This window comes from Mesoplodon mirus (genome assembly GCF_964341445.2).
Source record: "Mesoplodon mirus genome assembly, chromosome: 13".
Classification (NCBI taxonomy): Eukaryota; Metazoa; Chordata; class Mammalia; order Artiodactyla; family Ziphiidae; genus Mesoplodon; species Mesoplodon mirus.
In genome coordinates this window covers 24242682-24268119 of record NC_138989.1, presented here as the reverse complement: position 1 = coordinate 24268119, position 25438 = coordinate 24242682, and the positions used below count along the sequence as shown (strand labels likewise).

Here is a 25438-nt window from a genome sequence, read left to right as displayed (position 1 = left end):
GCCTGCCCAGCCGGTGGATTCAGTTACAAGCCCCAGATCACCCCATACTCCAACCTCCTTCCTACTCCTCCCAAAGCTCCATTCATTGGCCCCGCAGCACCGGGTCGGCTGGGCTCGTTTCCGCTCAGCTACAGAGCTGCTGCCTCGTGGGCCCACCAGGGTAGGATTCCCGGGGGCTTTGTCTGACTGGGCTGGGCCAGGGCAGAATGGGGGTTCTGGTGGTGCTCTTGGGGGTGCTGAACTTCCTGGGGGCAGCTCTGGGGGGCTCCCCTGCCCTCCACTTGCACAGCACCTCCTGCCACTTGGCCAGACCCATCTCTGGCAGCCCTTTGGGGTTCCTTAGCTTCTTGGGCAAGGATGCCCAGGGATTAGCCCTGTTCCATGCCCACTGGGATGCGCACGGGAGGCTGCAGGTGTGCAGCCGGCAGGATGAGCCAGAGCTCACTACAGCCTTCAGTACCCTCTGTGCTGGTGAGATCACCCGGGACTCCTTCATCCACACCCCTGGACCTGAGCTGCAGAGAGCCCTGGCCACCCTTAAGAGTCAGTGGGAGGCCTGCAGAGGGCCTGCCGAGAGTCCAGCAGGGACCAGGGAGAAGCGAGCAGCAGGGCAGAGTGGAGCGCCTAGCATGGGGAACCAGCGGGTGAAGAGAGGCTGGACCATGCCTGGCACACTGTGGTGTGGAGTCGGGGATTCTGCCGGGAACTCCTCGGAGCTGGGTGAGCCATCGGTGTGTGGACAGGGGGGCTGGTTGGGGGGGAATGCAGCCTTTAGCCCTGGTACCCACTCTCCCAGGCTGTGTGCCCTGAGGAAGTGACTTAGCCACTCTGACTCTCAATTTCCTTATCTGTAAAATGGGGTGACCATAAATCTCATCATGGGATGCTTAAATGTGGTTATAGATAGGAAAGGTCCTACTCACACCTGGGAGGCCTCATTAATTACCATCTGAGGAAGGAGGCTGGCTGGGATGGATCCAGGGTCAGCTGAGCCAAGAAACCATTACCCAAGAGGAGGCTTTATGGGTACAGGGTGCCCAGTGGAGGGGACGCCGAGACCCAAAGGCCTGGGTTCAAATCCCAGCTCAGCCCTTCCGAGCTGAACGAGTCACCTCCCCTCTCTGAATCTGTTTCCTTACCTGTACAATAAACGTGACACCTCCTTCCCAGGGCTGCTGTGTGCTTGGGTGTGGGAAGTGCCAGGCATTTGGGAGATGCTCAGTAAAGGGCATCATTGCTCAGGTGGTGAAAAACATGCATGGCTTTTTTGCACTCTCGGTACAGCTGTCAGTGCGTACGCGTGGAGGGCTGGGAGGAGGACTTGGCACTTGAGTTGGAGCAGGTTGGCATCCTGACAATGCCTCATTGTGCCAGCGAGATTGCACCCTGCTGTTTACCATTCCATTCCACACATATTCATAACTTTGGAGTTTCACTTGGGGTGTGAGCCCAAGAACTCTGGAGGCAGACACCAGTTCACCTGAGGAAGATCTTTCTGTGGGCAAGGGTTCATGTGTGGGCTGCCTGGCACTTGGAGTTGCCCAACAGAGGCTGTACCTGGGTGTTCTCTTCAAGCTTTGGAACTGTCAGTCCCACAGGGGGAGGCCTGAGGCCACCCAGGTCATCTGTATCAGGGCTGGGATGAGAACCAGGTCTCTGCTCCCAACACCACGCGAGCATAGCCGGCATGTGGTGCCCACGACCCTGCTGAGCTGGTGCCCCCTCCGCTTCCTGCAGGGGTCTTCCAGGGCCCCGATTTCTGCTGCCAGGAACATGACCGCTGCCCACAGACTGTCTCACCCTTCCAGTACAGCTATGGCATCCGAAACTACCGACTCCACACCATCTCCCACTGCAACTGTGATGCCAGGTTGGTGGTGGGCAGGGAGGGCTGGGAGCTCGGGGTGGGATTATCTACTGGGATTACCTGGTGCAGAGTCTAGGATTCCAGAGAATCCTAAAGGATCAGCCAGCCAGAGTCCACTGTGCAGTGGGAAAGCTGAGGCCTAACAGGAGAGGGGACACTTGGACCCCAAATCACCTGGCTGGTAGTGACCAGGTGGTCTGGGAGAGGAGCCAGGTAGCTCTCTGTGGTCCAGGGACCTGAGTGCTGGCTCTGGGACAGGTTCCAGCAGTGCCTGCATAACCAACGGGATTCCATCTCCGACATCGTGGGCGTGGCCTTCTTCAACGTGCTGGCGATCCCCTGTTTCGTGCTGGAGGACCAGGAGGCCTGTGTGGAGTGGTACTGGTGGGGCGGGTATGTGGCTGCCCCTTTCGAGCCCCTTCCCAGCCAGTTGGGAGCTCGGGCTCCAAGCCTGGGAGGGAAGCCTTTCTGTACGTCTGTCCTCCAGGGAATGATGCCTCGCCCTCCCTGTCTTCTCCTCAGGGTGGGGCCCAGGATGCAGACGCTCCCTGGGTGCCCTGCAGGACCCAGTGGGATGTGGGATGAGGGGTGGGACTGGCAGAGCCCTGATCTCCATGGAGATGAACCTGGGGACTTCTGGGAGGGGGGATTCTGGGTTACCAATCGCCACCATGTGCTACCTCCCAGGTGTAGAACATATGGCTCTGTATCCCTCGCCCGTCTCCAGCCCAGGACCTTCTACAATGCCTCCTGGAGCTCCCTTGCCATCCCCCTGACTCCCAGTCCTCAGAACCCAGCACCCAGCAAGCCTCGGTGGATTCAGCACCCTCAGAAGTGGCCAGCACAGCAGAAAGAGTCCAAGTACCCCAGCCAAGCCAATGCCACAGCCCTCCAGGCCCCTGTGGCCTCCCCTGGGCCTGATGTGGCCTCCATAGTCCAGCTGGAGGTCACTGATTCAGGCCTCCAGGGACTATGGCATGGCCTAAAACCTCAAGGTGAGCTCAGAACCTAACCTTGGGGGCTCCTGATGTAAGGAGGTGTCCCTGACTCTGTTCAGGGTGGGGGCCCCCTATGTTGCTTCCTTTCCTGCTCTGAACTCCTTCTGGGGTCTCCCAACCTCTCTCCTGCTGCAGCCAGAGGGATTTTTGTAAGCTCCAAACTTGTCCATGGCACTCCTCGCTGAGGCCCCACCATGATGTCCCAACACCCAGGGGTTGTCGAGTCTGGTCCTGCAGATCCTACTCCCCAGTCGAAACTCCAGTTCCACAAACTTCATTTGGTTCTTCTAAAGCCACTTGCTCTCTCCCACTGCTGGGCTTTTGCACATGCTGTTCTTGCTGCCTGGAGAATTCTCCCTGACTCTTCCCCTCTTCCAGCCTCAGCTTAGAAGCCTCTGCCTCCAGGAAACCTTTTCTGACCACTCTCGACTCTCTGGGCTTCCCCATGGCAGCACTGCTCTGTGTGTGTGTGTGCATGCACACGCGTCTCCTATGTGTGAGGCACTCTGAAGGCACAAAGGGCATGAGATGGAAGTGACACTGTGTGTGGGGGACAGAGCATGTGTGCCGGATGGCAGTGGGCATCGGACAGGGCTCCTCTCACCACCACACCTGCCCTCAGGTGCCCGCCATGCCTGCCGCAGCTTCCGCCGCCTGGACCAGTGTGAGCACCAGATCGGGCCCCAGAAGACCAAGTTCCAGCTGTTCAACAATGCCCGTGAACCCCTCTTCCACTGCAACTGCACGCGCCGGTGAGGCCTGCTTGGACCCTTGGGGGTGGGCTGCCTGTTGCCAGGCACTGGGGAGGGACACCTGGCTGACGAGGCCCTGCCCCAGCCTGAGCCTGCCTCTGCCCTCAGTCTGGCACGCTTCCTGAGGCTCCACAGTGCACCTGTGGGCGCCAACATACTTTGGGAGCTGCTGGGCATGACCTGCTTCAAACTGGCCCCTCCACTGGACTGTGCTGAGGGCAAAGGGTAAGTGACATCAGGGCCGGGAGGGATGGGGGACTTCCCAAGGGGTGGGTTGCCTCTGCTGCCTTTGTGCACCTGGGCTGAGAGGGTGATGGAGGGGGTCAGGGGACCCCTGAGCTCCACTGTCATCATCCCTGTGTTCTGCTCTGCAGTTGGTCCATGTAGGTTGCATCTCAACTCTGTCATTTACTTCCTTTGTGACCTTGCAAGCTGAATAACCTCTCCACACCTCTGTTTCCTTACCTATAAAATGGAGGTAGAAGCCAAGGAAGTGGCGTGTGTGATGTACATAGGTCAAGACCTGCAGGACACATAGTAAAACACCTGCTTAACTCTTACCCCATAATCCACAATTTCAATTCTGATTCTCAAAACTAACTCTGTTACTTTTCCTATTTCACAGGTAGGGAAACTGAGGCCCAGACTGACCCAGGTTTCTGCAGCCAGCTAGTGGCAGAACCTGGGCCTTTGGGTGCCAACCCAGGTTTATTCTGCCCCCTGCTAGGTGTAACAGCCACCCACCCTCCCGGCCCCAGCCCTGCTCCTCTCTGGGCCTTGGTCACCCTCTCTGCAGATTAGGGTGGGATTCTTGGCAGTTATGACCGCCTGCCCCACTTTTCTCTCCTCACAGCTGTTCCAGAGACCACAGGGCTATCAAGGTGTCAGCTCGGCACCTGCAGCGACTTCAGCAGAGGCAACTCCAGCTCCAGGGGACAGGCACAGACAACAGGCAGGCATGGACTTCAGAGCACCCAAAGGCCCCCATGTCATTCTATGACCGGTGCCTGCAGCTGACCCAGGGAGCTGGAGGACCTGAAGGACAGCAGAAATCCTGGAACCAGTGACCTCAGTTCCAGCTCTCCTGGGCACAAGACTGGACCTCGTCCCTGGCTTTGCTAGGCCTTGGGGGGTCTCAGCTTCCCCTCCACGTGTTAGAGTGAAGCATGGACAGGCTCTTGTGGATAGCCAGAGGGCTGCATGGGTAGGGTGGGGGGGCCAAGGCCCAAATGCTGGACCACGTCTCCTGCTGTGCTGGGTGATCTTGGGCTGGTGACACAACCCCTCTGTGCTTGGATGTGGTATTCAGGAGGCTCATTCTGCAGCCCCAGGCTTGGGCCTTCCCAGAGAAATTAACATCCAGATGGGAATGGGGAGAAGGTAACATTGCAGCAGCCCCAGGAGGTACCAGGAGGAGGTACATATATGTCTATGTTGTGAAATTAATGCATGTCTCAAGAACTTGCCCAGGGAAGCCCCAGTGTCTGCCTGCTGAGGTCTAGGGCAGCAGGTGGGGAATGAGGGATGTCACAGAAGTGCCTGTGTCTGAATCCAGGGTGGCAGAAGCTAGAAAGGGGCTTCCCAACTCACCTCCCCAGGGGACCCCTTCTCTTAACAGCTGCTATGCTCTTCCTGGCCCAGCCCTGGCCCATTCTTTCTGGCCTAGACTTAAATTCAGATCTCCCCTGTGCCCTTAAGCAAGAGACCTCCTTCATTCTGAGCCTTAGTTTCCTCGTCTGAAAAAGGGGAGTGTAAATAGGACCTACCTCATAGGGTTGTTGAGGATTAAGCGAACCAACTCACAGACAGCACTCACCACCTAGTAAATGTTCCCTCCCTCCAGCACACAGCCAAACTGTGCTTAGGCGTCTAATTTTTTTTTTTTTTTCGGTACGCGGGCCTCTCTGTTGTGGCCTCTCCCGCTGTGGAGCACAGGCTCCGGACGTGCAGGCTCAGCGGCCATGGCTCACGGGCCCAGCCGCTCCACGGCATGTGGGATCTTCCCGGACCGGGACACGAACCCGTGTCCCCTGCATCGGCAGGCGGACTCTCAACCACTGCACCACCAGGGAAGCCCTAGGCGTCTGATTTTTAAAGGTTCACATAACCTCTTGGAGGCCTCAGTTTGCTCACCTGTGAAATGGAGCTAAGAACTACACTGAACTCAACACCACAACTTGTGGTGCAGCTTAAAGGACATGGCATGTGTAATGTATACAGCTGGTGCCTGGTAATTGTCAGATCTGTCATCCTCTCATCTCTTTAGTCCCTTCCTCTGACTGCCCCCAATCCCAGACTGCTAACAAGTTAGGAAGAAGTCAGGAGTGAGGCTGGAGAATTTAATTCCTAATTGATGACCTCTAGGTTTGCTCCCCCATCCCAGATGGGGGCTGGGATAGGGGTTTGCTGATTGTCACAGTTGAGGTGCCAGGACCAAGTTTGGGGGACCCCAGTTGGCCACCCTTGGCCAGAATAGAGTGGCAGGTGCACATAAAGCTGGAGCAGCAGCAGGAGGGAGGCAGGTGGGTTTGCAGAAGATTGAGGCAGAGTGGGGGCCACGTAGGCCTGCCTGCCCACCTCACCCTTAGGGCCCCAGGCCCCCTTCCTCCAGGCCCTGCTGACCCTGGGGGCTGGGAGACAGGCTGTCGGGGGCCGGGGCCTCCCGATCGGGTCCCCAGGAGCTTCCATCGCCAGGGTCTACGGTCTCTAGGCGCAAGGCAGGCAGCAACCCCAGGCTTTGAGGCACAGATGGTGGGAATGCCCAGGACCCAGGCAGCCCAGGGGAACCCTCCTCACTGTTGCCCTGGCTGCCACCATCACTGCCCCTGTTGGGGGCTACCCGAGGCAGGCGGCGGCTCTGGGGTGAGGGGCTTCGGCTGGTGCCACGGCGTTCACAGGATGAGGGCCGCAGGGCGAGGCCGGGGAAGCGGGCCAGACCTGGGCTTCGGCTACGGTGCCGCTTGGACTTGCCAGGGCTTGGGCTGCGGGACTTGGATGCAAGCAGCTCCAGGGTGCTGTCATCCTCATCCTCCGAGCTGGCACCCGAGCTGTCTGTGCTGCTGCTGGCCAGCTCCGAGGTAGGCAGTGAGATCTGGGGGGAAGGCTGGTCACTGGGGTGCCGCTCTCCCCAGCTGGCCACTGAGGCCTCTGGGAACCACTCCCACCCTCCCCCTTGGCAGACCCAGGAAGGTCAGGATACTTGTAGGAGGTCACAGAACAGAATGTAGAAGCTGTAGAGGCATTTGAATACTCCTTTGGTGCCCCTGACCCTGCAGCCTGGCCTACTTACCTGGAAGGGCTCAGTGACCCCGATGAGGATGCTGTGGGTGTGGCTATAATAGCCCAGGATGAAGTCTCCGTGACCCTTGGGCAGTGACTCCTCACTGAATGTCACCTGGTGGGCCGGGGGGGTTAGGCCCAGGTTGGGGTGAGGGAGGCAGCCTCAGGACCCTTCAAGCTGAATCCTGAGCCCCCAAGGGCAATGGGGACTTCCTCCCACTCTCCCCCTCCCCTTAAGTACCTGATAGATGTTCCCATCCACATCCTCGTGTTTGGCCCAGACATAAGCCACGTAGTCCTTGCAGTGGCGGAAACCCACCTGGGGTGAGAGCAATCAGGGTCGTGACCCCTAAGGTCTGACCCCAGCAGCCTCAAACTCTGGGGAAGCCAGGGACTCCACGTGGGTCCCTGGCTGCCCCTTCAGGCCCTTCCTTCCCCGATGTACCGACCACCCCTGCCCGTCTCACCCGGTACAAGCCGATCCAGTCCCAGGAGCTGCGGGCAAACACCGTCTCTATGCGGTACCTCACCACAGCCTGCTCCGGCCGCACCCACTCGTCTGCCACATCCAGCCGCACAAGCGGCACGTCGTCTCTGAAGGCAAACTGCCCAGGGGCAGGGGGCAACATCAGGCAAGACCCTCTAGTATTCTATACACCTAGAGCCCTTGGGCCTGCGTCGGCACAAATTGGCTGAGATGAAGGGCCTTTGAAGCCACTGCACAGACTGGGAAACTGAGGAAGAACAGGTCCAGGATGAATGCCAGGTTTCCTGCCTCCCAGCTCAGGGCTCTTTTTGTCCTTAGCCTCCTTAGGGAGTGAGTGAGAACACAGCTTTGAAGCTTAGTAGACCGTGGGTTTGTCCCTGGCTCTGCCATTGTTATGCAGTGTGACCCAAGGTGAGTTTCTTGACCTCGCTGAATAGAAGGGCTCCTGTCCTTAAACTCTGATGATCTTATTTAACTCTTGGGGTTGCTCTGCAGATTCAATGAGATACCATATAAAGCGTCCTATAAACTTCTCAGTATACAGTAGGTGCTCAATGAATGACTTGCCTATAAGCTAACAAAGGAGTCCCATGATGCACTGGATATTCTGGAGTAAAGTTAACACCCATGAGCAGGCAAGAAGAGCTCTGGGTAGGTGGCTGGAGACCGTCCAGGCTCTGCTACTAACCTGCTTCATGACCTCAGGTAAGCCCCTCATCAGGCTAAGTAAGACTCAGTTTCCCCACCTGTATTAAGGAACCACTATTAACCTTGTTTGTCATCAGTCCATGGAGACAAAAGAATCTTCTCTTCCCAGGGTCACCCCAGGCTGAGCAGGGGGTCACCATGTGGATGGGGTGGCAGGTGGCCAGGGTATTGGCTTCACCTCTGTCCCTCAGGAAAAGACTCAGTGGTGCCAGCCTCCGGCTTTGTCTGCTCCCCTGTTTATCTGGTTTCAACTTTCTCTCCCTCCTCAGCTTCTAAGCCAAGCTGCTTAGAAGAAACCAGCACATCCTCTCCCTGCCGTGGGTTCCTAACAGCAGGTCTGGCCAGGTTGCGCTCTTGGAAATACCCTTTAGGGCCTTGTGGGGTCAAAACTCCTGCTGAGCCCTGTGCTGTGTTGCTTTGGATAAGAGATTTAAGTTCTCTGAGCCTCTGTTTCTCTCATCAGTAAAACTGAAAGAAGAATTTGGATATCCTCAGGGCCTACCACAGTATTCAAAGGGATGACATACATGAAGTAGGCTACACAGGCTCTGGCATATAGTAGGTGCTCAACAGGTATGTTTTACAAGGGACAGGGTTCTAGATAAGGAGGGAAGGACAGGGCACCCAAAAGGAGTGGTTCTCAAGGTGAGGTCCCTGATTGGGGGTTAAACCTCCCACCCAAGGCTTTTACCAAAGGTCATGGGAGGCCAGACATGGGCAGATTTCCATTCCCAGCTGAGGACATTGGCCACTGTCCCTCTGACTGACCATATGACAAAGTTAGCACGGAAAACATTCTCTGGTCTGCTGGGCTCCCTCTTATCAGATCAAGAGAATCGGAGAGCCCAGAGTTGGGTTTCAGGACTGGAAATTGGGCTCTACCCCACTCTGCTGCTGAGCCTGTGTGCGACTTGGGGCGCATGCCTACTCCACTAACAGAAAGTTGGACTACGTGGTCTCTAAGATCCAGTTCTGACATTCTTGGATTTCCCCTTTTTCCTTTGGCAGCTAGGAGCCCCAATCCTAAACACAGGGGCTTCCCTGGTGGTGCAGTGGTTAAGAATCCACCTGCCAATGCAGGCGACACGGGTTCGAGCCCTGGTCTGGGAAGATCCCACATGCCGTGGAGCATCCAAGTCCATGCGCCACAACTACTGAAGCCTGTGCGCCTAGAGCCCGAGCTCCGCAACAAGAGAAGCCACTGCAGTAAGAAACCCGCGCACCACAACAAAGAGTAGCCCCCACTCACTGCAACTAGAGAAAGCCTGCGCGCAGCAAGGAAGACCCAATGCAACCAAAAATAAATACATAAATCAATAAAAATTTATAATAAAAAAATCCTAAACACAATGCTAAATTTTATAGTAACTATTTAGAGTTTAGCTTTGTATTTTTTTGTATCTCTACTCCCCCTCCCCATCACATATGGTAAGATGGTAAATAAATAATAAATGAATGTGAATGAATGCTACATGGGATTTGAGTAAATATTTTGGTGGCTGGTCTTATTATATATGTGAATTTTAACATAAGTTGCCCTAAGCCTTTCTCAGAAAAGGGGAATTAGAGATTAATGGAAAAGGTATACCCTTTGAAATCAGACTAGCCAGGGTTCAAAACCTTCCCTTTAGTAGCCATGTGACCTGGGGCAAGGGGTGCTGTGTCTCTGGGCCTCAGTTTTTTCACCTGAAAATGGAGATCATAGGACTTCCCTGGCAGTCCAGTGGTTAAGACTCTGAGCTCCCAGTGCAGGGGGCATGGGTTTGATCCGTGGTCCGGGAACTAAGATCCCACATGCCACGTGGTATGGCCAAGAATAAATAAATAAATAAATAAATAAATAATGGAGATCATAATCCCACTCCCAGTCTGCTGTGACAAGTGGATGCTACTGAGGGCAGGTGTAAGGGGTTACCGGGGGGCAGTGGGATGCTGAGCTGGGCCTGGGGATGTCATGCGGGGAGCATGAGGCCAGGACTCACGTGCAGGACGAACTGGGCAGCCACAGGCTTGTGGTCGCTGACAGTGTATTCCATGTGGCTGTGGTAGCTGTGCTGGGTCACCTGGAGCCGGTGGCTCTCCCGTCCCGAGGGGCTGGGATCTCCACCTGGAGCCTTGACCTTCCACAGGATACGGTCTGTCCAGGCTGGCTTCCGCTTCTTGGCACTGCGGTGGGCAAGGGTAGGCTGAGTATCAGGGGTTGGGGGTCAAGGCACATCTGCCTCCTGTCTCTCTTTCCTGTCTCCCTTATCCAGAAGACCTCAGCCCACATCCCCACCTCTCATCCCAGTTCTGAGCTCACCTGGTATCATATTTGTTAGTACCCACGTCAAACTTGAAGGTGGGCGCAAAGTTGAGGGGCCCCTCCTGGAAGCCCCTCAGGATGGGCCAGGTGTTCTTGGCCATGTTGAGCTGTGAGGGTCCAGAAGCACAGAATTGGACAAGAGCTTGGGCAGCGCAGATGAGGGCAAGGACCATAGCCTAGGGTACAGGTGGTCCTAGGGCATGTTCTGTGTGCTTGGGGTTTTGGGGTCCAGGCTGGGATTCCCCACCTGGTCTTTCTCCCAGAGCTGGTGGAGCTGCTCGCTGTCGATGGCAAATTTGACGAAGTGCAGGTCGTAGCTCTCGATGCGGAAGTTCAGGTCCCCGAACCAGAACACGAGGCTGTTCGGTGGTGGGGGTCAGCGGGGTCCATGGGGTGAAGAGCCCAACCCAGATCCTTCTCTGCCCCCATCCAACCCGACAGCTGCTCCTAGTGATGACGCAGAGGGTGGGTGGGTTGCTGCAGAGCCTCCAGCCCACCACGGAGCAGCAGGGGGTGTAGACCTAGAAGTTAGGTTCCGACCCCCAGCAAGGCCTTGCCCCTCGGCAAAGCTCCACCCTGCAGGCTCCACCTCCCCATCAAACTTACCAGCTTTCTTGTTCCTAGCTATAGTGTGGGTGGTCTCCACCCCCATAGGCCCCGCCTCTCCCCACAAGGCGCACCGGCCTCGCCCCTGAGGCCCACCCCTCCTTCACTAGCCCCGCCCAAGCCCCATTAGGTCCCGCCCCTGCCCATACTCGTGATCCAAGATCCCTTGAGCTCCAGGCCCCTGGAACTGCTGGAGGCTGAGGATGGTCTGGAAGTTGTCCTTGCGCTGCTCCGCTTTGTCCATGTGGGCCGGCAGGTGGCAGTTCAGGAAGCACAGCATGTGCCCGAAGGCGGCCAGTCGCACACTCACTCCACCCTTGTTGCCCTTGGGAAACAAGGTTGGGTGGGTCATGGGCGGGGCCTAGGCTAGGAGGTGAGGCCCGCGGGGCTTAGGTGGGCGGGGTCAGCGGGTGAGGCCCAGGACCCGTGGAGGTGTGGAGAGGGGTGGGTTCTAGGGATGGGAGTGGAACACTAGGAGAGGCGGGGTCTAGAAAACAAGGGGTGGGGGTGGGTGGGGAGAGGCGGGCCTCAGAGTAAGGGGTGTAGCTTGGGGTGGGGATATTGCCAGTACGCGGGGGTCCGGGGACTAATCTACGGATCCCTTAGGGCCCTGTACCCTCCCAGGCCGCTTCCACGCTCACCCAATAGCCACCCAGGCCAGTGCGCGTGCAATCAGTCTGCACATCCCTCAGGAAGGGCAGATGGTAGTACTTGGCGAACAGCAGCAGGATGACGCCCTGCATCCGCACAGTACTTACCTGCAGCAGAGGCGTGAGGAGGCTGAGAGACGGGACACAACTCCCCCGCCCCCGCCCTCGCCTTTTCCGGTTCTTAAAGGTCTGCTCCTCCATCCTCCCATTTCATGGACCCGGCCACCGAGGCCCAGCGGGCCCCACGGTGAATCAAGGCAGAGCTAGGGCCGAGAATCCAGGGGCCTCCACCTACCCGGGGGTTGAGGGAGGAGTTACCAGCACGAAGTTGAAGGGCCCCAGTGCGTCCATGAAGAGCTCGCTCCACTGGTCGGTGAAGAGCGCGTCCTTGAGCCGCTTGTTGATCATAGAGTTCACTTCCTGCAACCTGTGGGGGACTGTGAGGCGGCCTTCGGATGTGGGGGGCGCCCTAGAAACCCCTCCCGCGGGAGAGGGTCTGGGAGGCAGGAGGGGCTCAGGAGGGAGTCTACTCGCCCTGTCCCCTCACCCTATGGCGATCATGTCTGCCCTGTCACTGTCATCGCTGCTGCTGCCCAGGTGAAGGAGGGATGTGACATCATCGGGGGGCATGGCGGTGCCCACGTTCCATGTGACCACAGTGATCCTGGGGATGTGGGGGTACAGAAGGGGTTACTACTGGGGACCACTCTCTTACCCTCAACCTCCCTCCCACAGGGCTTTTTCTGGGGAAATAAGCTTGACTATCAGCCCTCAGAAGGACCCACAGTGGGCCCAGGGTCCCTTCCACCAGACTCTTCCAGGGGAGATCAACTGAGGCGGGGTAGGCAAGTCCCTTAGGAGAGGATGCTGTCTTCCGAGGGCCCCAGAGTGGGCCTAACACCCACAGGGAGTCTTCCTCAGGGAGGTCAGCTGGGGTGGAGTAGGGTAAGCCACCCTAGAAGGATGGCTAGTCTTAGAGTTCAAGCCCCAGCAATGTCTTGGGAGAGGGCCCCTCACCAGAAGCCAGGGTCGCTCTTGCAGGTGGGCTGAGCTGACCAAGAGGAGGATGACGAGGTGGATGTAGAAGAGGAGGTGGTAAGAGGGGCTGGGGTTTCTCTGGGCTGAAGATTGGGGCTCAGATGCCCACCAGGCCCGGCACCCTGGGTGCCAGGCCTGGGGAGGGCCATCTCAGGAGCTGGGGAGACACACGGGGAGTGGTTTGGAGAGCGGCTGGGGGAGCGGCTGGGAGATCGGGGTGGCTTGGGCAGAGGTGGGGGCACAGTCTGGGCTAAGGGGGCCCCTGGCCGGAAGGTGGGGTAGAGAAGTCCGGGGGAGCGAGTGCCAGGCTCTGGAGGACCCTGGCCCACATTCAGGGGCAGAGTCTGTGGTGGCCAGGACGAGACAGGATCCTCAGGGCTGCTGCGGGGGGCCTCAGGCCGGGCTCTGAAGGAGGGGGAGATCCAAGGGTCTGGGGGGGCTTGAATCAAGGATGGGGAGCCCACAGGACCAGATGTCTGAGTCGGGGGCTGGAGATGCCCTTCTGAAGGGGAGAGAGGTCTAGGGGCTGGGGCATCCCTCTGTTTAGCTGGTGTCCATCCCACAGAGGCCGGGGCTGATGTCATGGATCCTGGAGTCAGGGCCTGTTCCTGAGAGAGTGACAGAACTGGACTGGGCACTGGGGAAGAGCTGGAGGGGGGCTGTGGGGGCTGTTTCTCAGATGCCACAGCCAGGCTCAGGCCTGAAGCAGCCAGGGCTGGCTTGGGTCCCATGGAGGCAGGTGGCACCTGCTTCTGGTCCCTGGACAGTGGAGCCAGCCTGGGCCCCAGGGTAGCTGGAGGAGGCTTCGGCCCAGCCGAGGCAGACATCACCAACTGGCCCATAGATGTCGGAGCCAGGCTGGAGCTGCGGTGGGCAGGAGCTGTTTTCTGCCCTCCAGGGGTAGACATTGGAGCCAGGATGGGTCCAGGAGATGCCAGAGCCAGCCTTGGCCCCTTTGAGGAAGGTGGCATTGCTGCTGGTGGCCCCACAGGTGTCAGAGCCAACCTTGGTTCCGAGCGTACTGGTGCTGCGTTCTCCTTTGCTGGGAGCTGAAAACATGAGTCCATCTTGGATATAGGACAAGTCAGAGCCTCAGAGTCAACCCTAACCAGGCCTCTACTTCCATATAGACCCCAGCAGACTCTGTCTAGCTAAGAAAGGCCCATCTTTCTGAGGAAGTTCTTCCTAATTTCTCACCTCAATCCATTCTGCTGTGAATCAGCTTCTCTTCTGGAGGAAACAGGACATGGAAACCTATCCCCTCCCTCACCTGTGACACCTCTTTCATAGATGGGGAAACTAAGACCCCCAACTCAAAGGAGGCAGAGTGTGAGCCTGGACCCGAGGGCTCTCCTCGCCTTCCTGGCTGACACCCACTCCTTGGCCACCCTGGAGTGTTGGGTGGCTGGAGTCAGCTTCCCTGAGCACCACCCACCCCTGCAGTCCCTGCTGCTCCCCTAGCCAAGGGCTACTGATCTGACACCCCCCCCAGATCTTCCCACTCAGGACACCCTGGGGCCATCCTGTTAAACACCACCCCCTTTCCTCCACAGTACACAGGAACCCTCAGGTTCCCCCTGCCAAACGTCCCCAGTTCCTTGGTCACAGCCCTCTCTGTCCTCATCACCCATTCCCAGAGCTCCGTGCAGGAGCAAGAGCCTGGGTTAGGACTGGCCATGTCGATTCCCAGCCCAGCTCTGTGTGACCTTAGGCAAGCACTTCCCTGCCCAGGGCCTCAGTTTCCCTGTCTTAAAATGAAGGAACCTGGTGAAGAATCCCTGGCCACACCTTATCCTGGGTAGCCTAAGTCTCATATCCTCTGCATGTATAAGCCCAACATTTGCTAGGCTTCTATTTGAGCTCCATGGAATAGTCCATCCTCCCAAGTGTGATTCTAACACCCAGAGCAAGTCCAGGATTCTGTTGATCCTGGCACCGCACCACTGTGCACAAGTTGTACCCTCTTACCCTTGTCACCCCACCTGTGAGGACAGGCAAGCAAGTATCCTCTTTATGTCCAGCAGGTGGAGTGGCAAGGCGGGTGGGGCCCAGCAGGGACCTCCTCTTCCTTTCCCATCTGTCCCTGTCTGATGTCCCTGTCTCCAGAAGTCAGGATAAAGTGTCCCTGGCCAGGGAGGGTAGAAGGAGGTTTACACTCACCCTGGGGTGGCCCCATCCCTGCCTCCAGAGATGCAGTTCTGTCTGCATCCCGTGTCCTGCTTGGTTCAGAGAATCTGAAACTCTGCCTCCACCTCTGTCCCCAAACTCAGCTCTTTGAGGCTTGCATTTTGGGCATCCTCCTTGGTTCCTAGTGTCCCACTCCAAACCCCCACCCCAAACACCACACCGCCTCCAGCACTAACAACTTAGACATCCCAGGTGTCACAGTTTCAGTCTTCAGGGACAAGCCTCCTCATTTTGCATTAGCTCAGAGAGGACAAGCAACTTGCCCAAGGTCACATAGCAAAGCTGGAGCACAGCTGGGTCCCCTGATACCTGGTCCAGGGCTTTCCCAGGAGGTCCTGGAGACAGCTAACTCCATCTCTCTCTGAGTGTCCCATCACTACCCCCTCAGCCCCTAGGGTACCCTGTTTGCCCAGTCCCTGCTTGGTGGGCAGAGAAGAGTGCCAGCCCCTCAGCTGGGGCACCAGGGTGCCTGCAGTATGTGGGGGGGTGTGGGACTAAGGATCAGGAATGGGGGAACTAGGATTTAGGGGTCTTACCTTGGAGGGTGCCCCAGTTTGGGAAATCCCATGGGGCATGGGCAGGGGGCCCAGGCCAGCCCGGGTCCCCGGCCTCACGCTGCCACTGATGCCCTGGCCCTCCATGTCTGCAGCCCCCGGCAGCCCGGGTTCCCTTGGGCTCCAGCTCCTCCGCTAGCTCCCGGGAACCAGTGATGTCATCAGCCGTTTCAACCTGCTGAGAATTTAAAGACACAGGCACCGACTTCCCAACATAGAAGTGGCCAGGGCAAGGTGGCCTACCCCTGGGGACTGGCTGCTGAGCCTGGAATGGTCATGGTGGGGGAGGAAGCGGGGGAAGTGGGTCCATTGGCCTGGCACAGGTCCCAGCTGGCAGCATAGTGGAAGCTGTCTCTCTGTTTTTACCCTCCAGCCGGTAGACCTGGCCAGCCCTTGCTCAAGGGAGGGGCATTGACACACCTGAGGGTAAGGTAGCTCAAAGGTCAGCCCCCTCTCCAAGGCTTCAGAGACACCTGAGTCCCTGCTCTGATCCTGTGACCTTCTTGACTCCCTGCCAGCTCAGGGCTTGCCTTGGCCCCCACCCTTGCCCCATTTTCAGGCCTTGGTGCCCGCCCCTCGCCTGGCTCTATCCTTCCCATCCCAGAGCCAGACACTCAGGCTCCAGCAACTGGAGTCTTTCCCATCTCAACCTCAGCACTGACCCCTCCTCTTCTGCAGACACCTTGCGCCTGCCCTTGGATGTCCCCACAGCCAGGCCCAGCCCAGCTCCTCTCAGCTTTCCTCCTCCAAGACTCACTGGGTGTGGCTTGGGGGAGGGACTTGCTCAAGGTCACCTGGTGAGCTGGGGAGGTCCCCTGAGTCTCAGTGAGGAAAGGGAGCTGCCTCAGTGACCCAGGAACCACAAGAGTCAATTGGGATGTCTGGGGGAAGGGAGCTGGGGTGGAGAAATGCCCAGCAGTGGGGGAACAGACTGGCAGGAGGGTCAAAAACAGGTCTGGGAACTTCTTTGGCCAGGACCCAGCATAGGGCCTGGTCTCCAACAGACCTAGGGAAGTGTTTGTTGAATGAATCAACCAATCAGTGGGAAGAGTGAATGAGTGACATGTTCAGATACGGCCGGAGATAGCTGTGGGCTCTGCTTCTGCCTCTTCTCCACTCTCACTCTCATCTGCTAAGCAGTCCCTGAAACCTTGATTCCTCCAGAGCTGCTTGATTGCTTACAGAGGAGTGATCTCACTCAGTTTAGGCAGAAAATGATCAGAGTTTTGTGCCCAGAGCTCCCTGCTGATCAAGTCACCTCTGTATCCTCATGGACCGGTGTGGTCCCCTGCATGAAAGTCACGTGGACAGATACCTCATTCCCTCTTCTGGATGGGCTTCCCACCTCTGCTTGACTGTCTCTGGGTCTAGTCTGTGTTTCTGGGCTAGCACCTCTGTGAGGCTGGAATTTGCAGGGGCAGAGACCCAGGCCATATTAGGGTTCTGGGGTAGAAATGTTGTGATGGTAGAAGTGAGGATGTTGGTGATCGGGGAGGTAATGGCAGTGGTGATCGAAGGGGTGGAGACGATAATGTATGTAATTATGATAATGGAAGTGAGGACTGACAGTGCTGGTGGTGGTGGTGAGGTGACAGTGCTGGCAAAGTGGAGGTGATAGTGGTGGGATGGATATGATAGAGGAGGTAGTGGAGGTAATGGTGATGGCAGTAGAAGAGATGATAACAAAGGTTGGTGATGGTGGAGGTGGTAGAATAAAGAGATGAGGGTTATAGTAACAGTGGAGGAGAGATGGGGGCAGATGAGGTGGTGAGGGTGTTATGTTGATGGAAGAAGAGGTGGTGGTGGAGTTGGAGGTGAAGATGCGGGTGGTGGTGAGGGAGGAAGTGAGTGTGAACAGGGTGGTGGTGCTCAGGCCACCAGAGATGGAAGGAAATGTTGAACTTACCCTGCCTAGCCCTCTGACTCCTATTTTACAGATGAGAAAACTGAGGCTCCCAAGAGTACTTGGCTTCTGTTGCAATCCTGGAAGTGATGGGAGACAGATCCAGGTCCCTGGAACCAGTCCTAGGGCTCAACCATCTGGGCTGAGACAAGGGCATCAATGTCCTTGAGAAACCAGGCAAATGTCATGCAAATAAGTATGCAAAGGGCTCCTCTGCCCCACTGGGGCAGCCAGGATCTCCACCGTGTCCCCTCCCTGAGCTCAGATCCTGCAGGGGACTTTGTTTCTGTCTCTGCCACTGACTTACTTGGAGAGTCACTCAGATTCCTGGTCTGTGTAAGGCAGATAAAAACAGTAGATACCTCCTAAGATTGCTGTGAGAATTCAACAAGATAATACATCTGAGGAGTTTAGCACAGAGCCTGGCACAAGCAAGCTCTCAGTAAGGGCAGCTGCCCTGGAGTTACCACCATCACCACCACCACAATCATCATCATCATCATCCCCACCATCATCATCTATTCCAACCTGCCCATTTGGAGGATGCTGAAACTGAGGCCCAGCATAGTTGCATTCCTGGGTCGGGGGGAAGGAAAAGGGGCTCTGAGACCCAGACATGGCCTTGCTAGGGGAAGGGGGCAGGGGGCGGACCTCGGCTGAGAAGAGAACAGGGTAAGAGCTATATTTGAGCTCCTGGTGTGATGACTAAGGAGGTTGATAACAGGCTCTGGGGCTCAGGGTGGCAGGCTGGGGGCAGCTGCCAGGGAGAACCACCCCCCTGGAGATGGCTGTCTCTGGAGACACCTCTGGCTCCCTCCCTTCCCTCGCTCCTGGGGGTAGGGGGTGGTGTACTGAGGCAGAGAGTACATCTTGTCCTGCCCCATCCTAGAAATCTTAGTGCTACCCTCAAGGCTGTTTGGGTCAGGGATAGGAAAGGAGGTGGTTGATGGATTATCTCAGTTACTCTCCATAGTAACCCTGTGATGTTGGTAATAAGATCCCCATTTGACAGAGGAAGAAACTGAGGCCTAGGGATTACACAGCCAGCAGGGGACAGAGCATGGGGTTCCCAGGGAGATGGTGGATAATTCTCCCCCACAGAGGTTCCTGTTGAACCTGTTCTTTGAAGGAGAATCTGTATTGCCAAACTGAAAAGAGAAGAAACACCCCGGGAAGCAGAGGGAGCAGCAGGTGCAAAGGTATGGAGTATGAAAGGTTCCGGCTGTGAAAGGATGCAACCTCTGGACACGTGCCCTCATGGCCCTTTGGCTCAGAGTAAATCCCCCAGAAGTAGGGAAGGGAGAGAGAGATGTGCTTCTTCCTGTTTCCTCTTCCTCTTCCTCGATCCACCGCCCAGGGGCACCTGAGGATGGTAATGGTACAGAAGGGTCTGTCCTCTTCGTTTTGCTCGCTGGTCCCCTGTGAGGGAGGTCACACTGTGGCCACTAGTTGAGAAATGTTTTGAGACATAGAGGGTGCTACAGGGTAGTGTGGGAAGGTGGAAGAGGTAAGCATCAGGGAGGGCTTCCTGGAGAAGAAAGTATACAGGACCTGGAGGAGCATTTCTCCTCCCAAGGCTTTACTCCAGAGTTCCTTATCGGTACCAACTGCCACATGTTATATCACTCTCCCCTTGTTCTCACCCTCTGGAGCAGGCGTCATCCTCACCTCCCATTCTGCTCCTCAGGAATGGCTTCAAGGAGGAGGAATGACTTTCCCAAGGTCACACAGCTGGGGCCTGAGCTCAAACATCCTTCCTTCCTCTCCTCAGCTCCCCCTCCTCCCAGGCAGCCTGGCACCCGCTGTCAGCTGCTCTGAAGTGAATGGCTATTTTTATTCTGGTTTGAGGGGATCTCGGGCAGCAGAGGCATGTAGGTTAGAAGGCTCTAGGACAACTGGCTTCAGCAGGCAAAGAGAGGTTTACTGCAGGGACAGAAGCTTGCCTGGGGGCTCTCCTTTCTTGCATGCTGACCTGCCCTTGGCGCCCAGGTCTCCAGAAACTTCTATATTGGAGCTCAGAACAGAACACAGAGCCAGACTAAACCCTAGCCCTGATCCCAGATCCAACTTGAGCCCTAATCTTGGTGTTAACTGAGCCCCGATCCCACACTAAGACTGAGCCTCTACCCCAGCTCTAGATTGAGCCTTGGTTCTGGTCAAGTACTGAGCCTGATCCAAGCCTGACCTAGCCTGATTCCAACTGGAGACCTCAATTCTGGACCCAGATCGAGCCCTGATCCTAGCTTAAGACTGAGCCACAGTCACAGACTGAACTTTAACCCTGGTTTGGACTAACCCTTGATTTTAGACTGAGCCCCAAGCCCAGGTCTAGACTGAGATCCAAGTCTGGTCATTAACTGAACCTGGTGGCAGACTGAGCCCTGATCTTGGTCACAGACTGAGCCCTGAATCTAATCATTGACTGAACGCAGGTCTCAAACTGAGCTCTGACCCTGGGTCACACAACTCTGGTCACATACTAGTCCCTGACCTCAGACTGTGCACTGAATCTGGTCAAAGGCTGAGCCCTGAACATAGTCACAGATGGAGACCAAATCCCAATCACTAACTGAACCCTGACTCCAGCCCCAGACTCAGTTCTGAATCTGATCATAGGCTAAGGACTGACACTGACCTTGTCTGAGCCTGGTTTTATCACAGACTAAACCCCAAACCCAGCCCCACCTGAGGAAGGCTGCTGGCCTAGATTACAAACTGCTCCATAAAGGCATGGATTACGAGCAGAGCTCTGTTCTGGGAGATCCTGGGCCTCCCATGACTGCTGATGCTGGAATGTTCCCGGTACTGTTGTGGCCAGTCTCTACCATCAGTTCCACTAGCTGGCTAGTCAACACTCAGCAGCCTAGGCTATGGCCCCTCCAGGACACAGAGTCCAGGTTAATGCAATGAGGGTGGTTTGGTGGCACCTGTCCAGTGAACAGCGTGGGCCCATGGGGTGCTGAGGTTTGGCTCTGTCAGCAGAAAAGCCACGGGCTCCACGGGGCCTCTGGCTTCAGCCAATCTGAGGCCCTTGCTGGGGTGTGAGGTGGGGTAGAGGGAACCCATGGCATATGACCCATTCTTTTTTTTTTTTTTTTTCTTTTTGCTGTATGCGGGCCTCTCACTGTTGTGGCCTCTCCCGTTGCGGAGCACAGGCTCCGGATGCGCAGGCCCAGCGGCCATGGCTCACGGGCCCAGCCGCTCCGCGGCATATGGGATCCTCCCAGACCGGGGCACGAACCCGTATCCCCTGCATCGGCAGGCGGACTCTCAACCACTGCGCCACCAGGGAGGCCCGACCCATTCTTTTTGTAAACAAATGTTACTGTTTGTGTTTAGGTAATACATGTTTATTATAGAAAACACAGAAAAATATTGTAAAGGAGAAAAAAATTCACCTATAATTTCATCTACCAAGAGATGACCATTTTGACTTCTTGGGTTGTTTCCTTTAGATTATGGTTTTTGGTGAAGGCATATGTATTTATATATACATATTTTATAAAATCCATTGGCTATTCTGTTGCCGCCACACATCCATTGCAGCTCATATCCTTGACAGTCTTCAGGAATGGGTCCCAACTGGTTAAGCCAGGGAGCATTTGCATTTCCCCAGCCACTTGATTAGATCATGGATGGACCTAGTGAGATATAAGGAGACTTTTGCTGGGGGTTTTGGGAAAGAAAGTTTTTTTTCTCTCCTGAGAAGTTTACAAAAAAAAAAAAAAAGATTTCCCCTTAGTTAGATATGAATGAAGAAGTCTGTGGTGGTACTGGTTACTACTGGCAGCCATCTTGACACCATGCAGGTAATTGGGCTAATGATAAGCTGATGTTATGGAAGCAGAATGGAAAGAGATAAGGTCTTGGTGACTTTACCAACCAGATCAAACCTCACCTGAAGCCCTCCCTGCCTGGACTATTTTGTTATTTGAGCCAACAGATTCCTTTCATTGTTTAAGCCAGTTAAACTTGAGGTTTCTGTGACTTGTAGCCCAGCGCATCGCAACTCCCAGCTGATATTACTGTTTCATAGCTTTTTAAAAAAATTTGATACTACAACTATGAACATTCTCCGTGTCATTCAACAGTATGCTGCATCATTTTAAACAATTGCTTGGTTCTCTACCCTAAGGAGGTATCACCATTTATTTAACTCATCCCCTGCTGTGACAGGCTTCTGTCTTCTCTCCAGTTTTTCACCATGACAAACAGTGTCTTGATAAACATCTTGACCTAACAATTGATTCCCTCTCTGAAGATTACTTTGGGTCAAATTCTGAGAAGTGGAATACTGGGTAGAAGAAATATTTTTAGGGTTTTGATTTATTGTGTCAAATTGCCTTTCAGAAAGCTTGGATGAATTCCCACTTCCACAGCAGTAAATAGGGTGTTAGACATAGCCTGTCATTTCAATAATCTGGATAGAACCAATTATATTTACTGTGTCCTCATGCATTTATAGAGAATGGATATTAAATAACAGCCCTAAGCCTATTATTATTATATCTTCACCATCAAGTCAGTGAATGGGAGGTAGCAGGGTATGAACAAAGGGCAGAACTGACTTTTCCACTAGGCTCAGCGTCTAGGGCCCATCATACTTTTAGGGGTCCACAAAAATATTTTAACTTCTTTTAAAATCGGAAGAAAAAAATTAATAAGTAATCATGAATCCAGCCTGGATTACATTCATTTTTTAAATCAAGGCAGTTGTAAAATCCAATATTTAATATATGTTTTTTAATAAAGGAAGGGGCCCAGGAAGGCAAAACTGGTCATAATGCAGCCTTAGTTTGATGTTGAGGAGGATTCTGAGTCCCAGGCTAGATTCAGTGGGAAAGAGCATTGTGATCAATGTGCTGTGTCTGCCTTAGGCTTGAAGAGGGGAAGAAGCATCCTGATCTAGTCATCTTTGTCTTGGTGAGATGAACACAGGCATGTTTTAGGTTCAAATCCCAGATCCACAACTTAATTGTTTTACCTGTTTGAGTCTGTTACCTAACTTGTAAAACGGAGTTCATGGGGCCTTTCTGAGGTACTGTGCCAGGTACTGTTCTAAAGAGCTTTCTAATGTGTATTGACCCTTTTATCCTCCCAGCCCCGATGTAGTATTCCCATCGCCACACGTGTGCTCAGGAAATTGAAATCCAGATCGGAATTTCATCCAGAGAAATAAAAAACACAAAAAAGGATTCCCCAGGCCTCAGTTTCCCCATCTTCAAATCGGGTGTCTGACCCAGAAACTCGCGTGTCCGTCCGCCTCCCGCCCGCGCCCCCTGCCGGCATGAGGGGGCACTGCCTGGCCGCATCCTGTCGGAGCGTCCATGCTCTCGGTCAGCAGAGGGAGGGTGGACACTTTCGGGGCTGGGAAAGTAAAGGGCTGAGGGCTGGAGAGGAGCCCAAACCCCGCCGGGAGACCGCGGGCGGCCCCCACGCAGGCCCTGGGCGGAGACCGAGAGCTGGGGGCGTGGTCCCTAGCGGGGTGGGACCTCAAGCAGGGACCTGGCCAGCTCGCGGGCCCAGACGTGGCGCAGTGGCCGGACGGTTCACCTCTAGCTTGCGGATCATCTTCGGCCGGGTTTCAATGCGCCTCCTGCTGCTTTCGCCGCCCCTGCTGCTGCTCCTCGCGGCAGTCGCGGCCGCCACCTCCACCTTCCGGCCCGACTGGAACCGTCTACACGGCCTGGCCCGAGGCCGGGTAGAGGTGAGTGCGGCGGCCCCCAGGCTAGGAACCACCGACCCCTAACCCCGTGGCCCCTTGGCTTTGGAATCACCGCCCGTTCTGACCCAGGACCCTCCTGACTCCCATGTCCCCCTCGGCACCAGGACTGTCCCTTCCACTCCTCAGCCCCAGAACGCCCCAGCACCCACCGTGGAAGCCCGAGACAACCGATCTTGAGGCCTGGAAATCTGAACCCCTCCCCAGTTCCCCATCCGGCCGGACATCGGGCCCCAGACACGTTGGCCCTGTCCCCTTCTTCCGGCCTATGACTTTCCCAAATCTGTCCTCTGGAGCCCAACCTCCCATCCCCCCATCACTTCTCTTTTTCCTGGAATTCCTCCACACCCCAGTTCCGGTTGGTCTCACTCCCTTTGCCTGGGGGACAGAAGACTTTCTGGGAGCCTCCCTGCCACCTGGCTGGGAACTGCCTTACCAACTCTTACTCCGCAACAACCCCCCCACCCTCCCCTGCCATGAAATGCCCCACCAAAGTCCCTGTGTGACTTGGATCATCACAGACCCTCTCTGGGCCTTAGTTTTCTGCCTGAAAAAAGTTGGGTGGGGGGCGGGGGCGGGGAGGAGGGAGGACTAGAATGGGTAATGCTGGGGTCTGGACTCCCCTTCAGGGAGTACAGGGAGGGGCCCTCCCAGCCTCCTTTGTTGGGGAAGCAACCAGATGGTCTGTAGGGCTAGGCTGCAGGTGGCAGGGAGAGCCAGCTCTGCACCGGATGAGGTAGGGACCAGATGGTAGGTGTCTCTAATAGGGCCTCTCAGGGAAGTTCTGAGCTGTTTCCTTCTGGTCTGCCTCCACCCTGAGGTTCTAGGGGCCAAAGACCAGGTCCAGGTCTCTATGGCCTGAGGGGGTAGGGTGATCATTTCTCTTGGGCATTGGGCGTGTGTCAACAGTCAGTAAGTTGTGCAGGCAAGAGCCCCAAGGCTGGTAAGTGCCCTTTGGGTTTCTGGTCTTGCTCCTCTTTTCCTCTGGTGTGGGTGGGCCTCGGCTTCCCCATCTGTACAGAGTTCCTCCTTCTACCCACAAGGGGCCTCCATTTCCACATCTTAGGAACTGCCGTTCCAGGGAGTAATTCACAGCTCGATCCAATGCCCAGCTGGGGAATGAGGGTGAGGGTAGATGTGTTACTCCTGACCTATGCCATTTTGTTCCCCTCCAGACATGTGGGGGATGACAGCTTAATCGCCTGAAGGAGGTGAGTTTGAAGGAAGGGATCCCCAGTTTTGTCCCCCCTGAGCCTCTTGGGCAGCGTGGTCCCAATGACCGGGTGGGGGAGGTTCCCTGGGCTGGGAATCAGGAGCCTGCACATGACTTGCTGTGTGACCTCACTGGGCTTCAGTTTCCTGTTGGTACCTGGAGATGGTTGGGGTCTGATGCTCTGGTTCCTCCCCAGGTGAAGGCCTTCGTCACCCAGGACATCCCACTCTAGTATCCTCCTTCTGTTCTGGGGGAGGGAGAAAGGGGAGGGTATCTGCAAGAATCTCCTTCCACTTAACTTCACAGATAGGGATGACCAACGGTCTTCAACTGACAAATGGGATTGATTGATAGTGGCTGCCCAGCGGATTCTGAGGTGGTCTTGGATTGGCAAGAGAAATTGACTAGTGATGACTGCCACAGACACCGGCACAGAGAGGAGGCCCCTTACTTCGAACCCTAATTTCCTCACGTGTAAATGGGTATCCCTGCCCTGCTTGGGCAGACGAGGTAGTGTTCACATCGACAAGTCCCCGGGAAACCCCACCTGCCTCCGCCCACCACTACCCACCTTAACACCATCTCCAGCCACAACCTGGTAATGAAACACCTCCCGGGGGCCGACCCGGAGCTTGTGCTGTTGGGCCAACGCTTTGAGGAACTGGAGGTGAGGCCTGGGGAGGTGGACAGGGGGGAGGAGGGGCGAGAGGCGGGGTCCGGCGCGCTGACCCCGCCCCTCTTCTGCTTCAGCGAATCCCACTCAGCGACATGACCCGCGAGGAGATCAACGCGCTGGTGCAGGAGCTCGGCTTCTACCGCAAGGCGTCGCCCGACGAGGCTGTGCCCCCAGACTACCTGCGGGCGCCCGCTAGGCCCGCCGAAGGCGCTCCTGACCGCGCTGACCTGTAGGTCTAGGGGCGCGGCACCACCCTGCCTGAGCCCTGGGGACAGAATGAAGCGCTCAGCGGCCCGGGAGCACCACCCTCGCTGAGGGCCGACGCCCAGTCCCCGAGCCAGCAGGGATGGAGTTGGGGGGGTCCCTCCTAACCCTCTTTCTTCCCTTCCCAGCTCCACTAAATCCCCTTCCGCCTTCAGCGAGACTCGACTCCTTCTTTGCTGCGGGCGGGTGAGGAATAAGAGCTCCCCGAATACCCATGGGAGACCCCGCA

General features: G+C 56.0%; 3 protein-coding genes across 8 annotated transcripts; 2 read left to right on the top strand and 1 right to left on the bottom strand.

Annotated features, from left to right (window-relative positions):
• Window positions 1-206: 206 nt before the first annotated feature.
• Window positions 207-4729, top strand: PLA2G3 (phospholipase A2 group III; the record flags this gene model as incomplete). The annotated part of the gene is made up of 7 exons (XM_082640781.1): window positions 207-720; window positions 1738-1870; window positions 2126-2260; window positions 2555-2862; window positions 3488-3617; window positions 3726-3842; window positions 4471-4729. The coding sequence occupies 7 exons, from the start codon at window positions 207-209 to the stop codon at window positions 4682-4684; spliced, it is 1551 nt and encodes a 516-aa protein (XP_082496907.1). The 3' UTR covers window positions 4685-4729.
• Window positions 4730-5866: 1137 nt separating this feature from the next.
• INPP5J (inositol polyphosphate-5-phosphatase J) lies at window positions 5867-15533 on the bottom strand (the record flags this gene model as incomplete). 6 transcript variants are annotated; one of them, XM_082640550.1, is made up of 13 exons in its annotated part: window positions 5867-6708; window positions 6907-7011; window positions 7138-7215; window positions 7364-7501; window positions 10074-10257; window positions 10394-10503; window positions 10644-10755; window positions 11152-11327; window positions 11644-11760; window positions 11971-12079; window positions 12200-12316; window positions 12670-13757; window positions 15414-15533. In XM_082640550.1, the coding sequence occupies 13 exons, from the start codon at window positions 15516-15518 to the stop codon at window positions 6202-6204; spliced, it is 2946 nt and encodes a 981-aa protein (XP_082496676.1). In that variant the 3' UTR covers window positions 5867-6201. The 6 variants fall into 6 exon arrangements, with proteins under 6 accessions (XP_082496676.1, XP_082496678.1, XP_082496679.1 ...); XM_082640552.1 differs by having other exon boundaries at window positions 12670-13739; XM_082640553.1 differs by having other exon boundaries at window positions 13696-13757; window positions 15414-15518.
• Window positions 15534-22701: 7168 nt separating this feature from the next.
• On the top strand, window positions 22702-25363 carry SELENOM (selenoprotein M). The gene is made up of 5 exons (XM_082640393.1): window positions 22702-23041; window positions 24232-24267; window positions 24466-24500; window positions 24858-24936; window positions 25020-25363. Exons 1-5 carry the CDS (start codon window positions 22922-22924, stop codon window positions 25176-25178), a joined length of 429 nt encoding a protein of 142 aa, XP_082496519.1. The 5' UTR covers window positions 22702-22921; the 3' UTR covers window positions 25179-25363.
• Window positions 25364-25438: the final 75 nt, after the last annotated feature.